Source organism: Varroa jacobsoni, unplaced genomic scaffold (genome assembly GCF_002532875.2).
Source record: "Varroa jacobsoni isolate VJ856 unplaced genomic scaffold, vjacob_1.0 scaffold_1289, whole genome shotgun sequence".
Classification (NCBI taxonomy): domain Eukaryota; kingdom Metazoa; phylum Arthropoda; class Arachnida; order Mesostigmata; family Varroidae; genus Varroa; species Varroa jacobsoni.
The window spans coordinates 1-1,555 of NW_019214191.1; the positions used below are offsets into that span (position 1 = coordinate 1).

The 1,555-nt window shown below is 39.8% G+C and overlaps 1 protein-coding gene across 1 annotated transcript in view; it reads left to right on the forward strand.

Annotated features, from left to right (window-relative positions):
* Positions 1-939: 939 nt before the first annotated feature.
* Positions 940-1,555, forward strand: part of LOC111268454 (uncharacterized) — a 7,993-nt gene continuing 7,377 nt past the window's right edge. The window contains exon 1 of the mRNA XM_022847448.2: positions 940-1,367. Within this exon, the coding sequence (XP_022703183.1) occupies positions 1,234-1,367 (134 nt within the window). The 5' untranslated portion in view covers positions 940-1,233. The remainder of the gene's footprint in view (positions 1,368-1,555) is intronic.

Below are 1,555 nucleotides of genomic sequence, written 5' to 3' on the forward strand. Positions count from 1 at the left end.
TATTATAGTATTGTGTATATATTATTATAGTAGTGATTCAATTTAAGTTTGGTACCTACAAGCCTCTTTAGGCCCAAAGCAATCTACAGGATCGTAGTGGTATCGTTTATTATGTAAGTGAGTATATGTTATCACTAAAGAGGTTACATATCCATTTGAAACGATCAGACTGAATAAATATCTACTAAATTATAAGCCACAGGAGAGTAATTTTCAATATGTCACGTTTGGATTTCGAACTTCGAAACAGGTTATTGCTTAGGACCTTTTCATAGCTGGCAATGGCTTAGCGGTATTGGCACAAAACCGAAACATTACGACAAGTGTCGAAAACAATGACCGGTAAACTCCAGTCTTGTCAAACGACCGGTCTGATGTTGACGAAGAATAAGCGTAAATGATATGTTTTTTTAAGACGTTGATAGAACATTTTGCACAGCAGCGTCTATCATGTCCCCTTCGTGTTTTGTCGAATTTTCGAATTTAATAATAAAGGGGTTACCTTGCCACCTCATGGCTTTACAAACAAAAAGGGTTCCGTTTCCAAGCTCTATCACTACTTAGAATATTGACAACAAGTAGCTGATATGAATGGTGATGTTAAATTATAACAGCGAAACGTCCGGTGCAGAGGCGTCAGTGAAGTTCAGGAACTCAACCAGAGAGACGATATGCGAAGAGGCAATAAGAGGACAACGCATCATTTCTCGTAGATTGATCGAATATACTTTTCGGTCGTCTTCCGTCACGTTCTAATTCTTTCAAGCGCAACACGGCGAATTTGGCGTATGGCTTAAGAAGGTCAATAGCCAGTCAGGCTATTTAACGGGTGAGCACGGAATTTTGTTAAAAGTTCACCGAGCATCAACCAGAGAGGAATCTAAAAGCTGAACATCCTCGCCTCCGTCTGAACTGAAGTAAGACGTTGCTGATGCACACACCTAATGCGACATCATACATCGTTCAGTCACTGTCAAGAACTGAATAAGCGCCAAATTCGAAAGAGATCTATTGGCGCGTGACAAACATATCGGTGTGTGTTTCTTCGTGCGAGCTTACGTTTTCCCCACAGAAAAGCAGCTGGCTATTTGAAGTACCGTTAATCAGCCATACGGAGAAGTGTGATGGGTTGTTTTTTTGGGATTTCCACTATAGCTTCATAGAACTAGAAAGAACTGAGAGCCCGAAGCTATTGCTTTTTTAAGGTAACATCTCAAAAGCGAGATATTGTTGATGATGTCAAACCAAACCACGCGATTAGCTTACTTTTTTAAACCTTTATTGTGCTCAGCGGTTCTGATCTTGTTTTCTACCCGTGGATGGAGTCAATCAAGCCGCCCGCAACTTGGCTACTTCACCTTTCTCAGGTAAATTCATCAAGATCGTTCATTGAAAATAAAGAAAATCAAACGCCTTAGTTTTTAGGTAATTTAGAGAAAATCCACGTGAACAGCATGGCACGTCTTATTGTTTCATCGCAAAGTTCATCCAATAAAATACAAAGTATTGTAGGATCCTAGTAGGCGTATCACCTTCTGATTTGATAAGAACGATG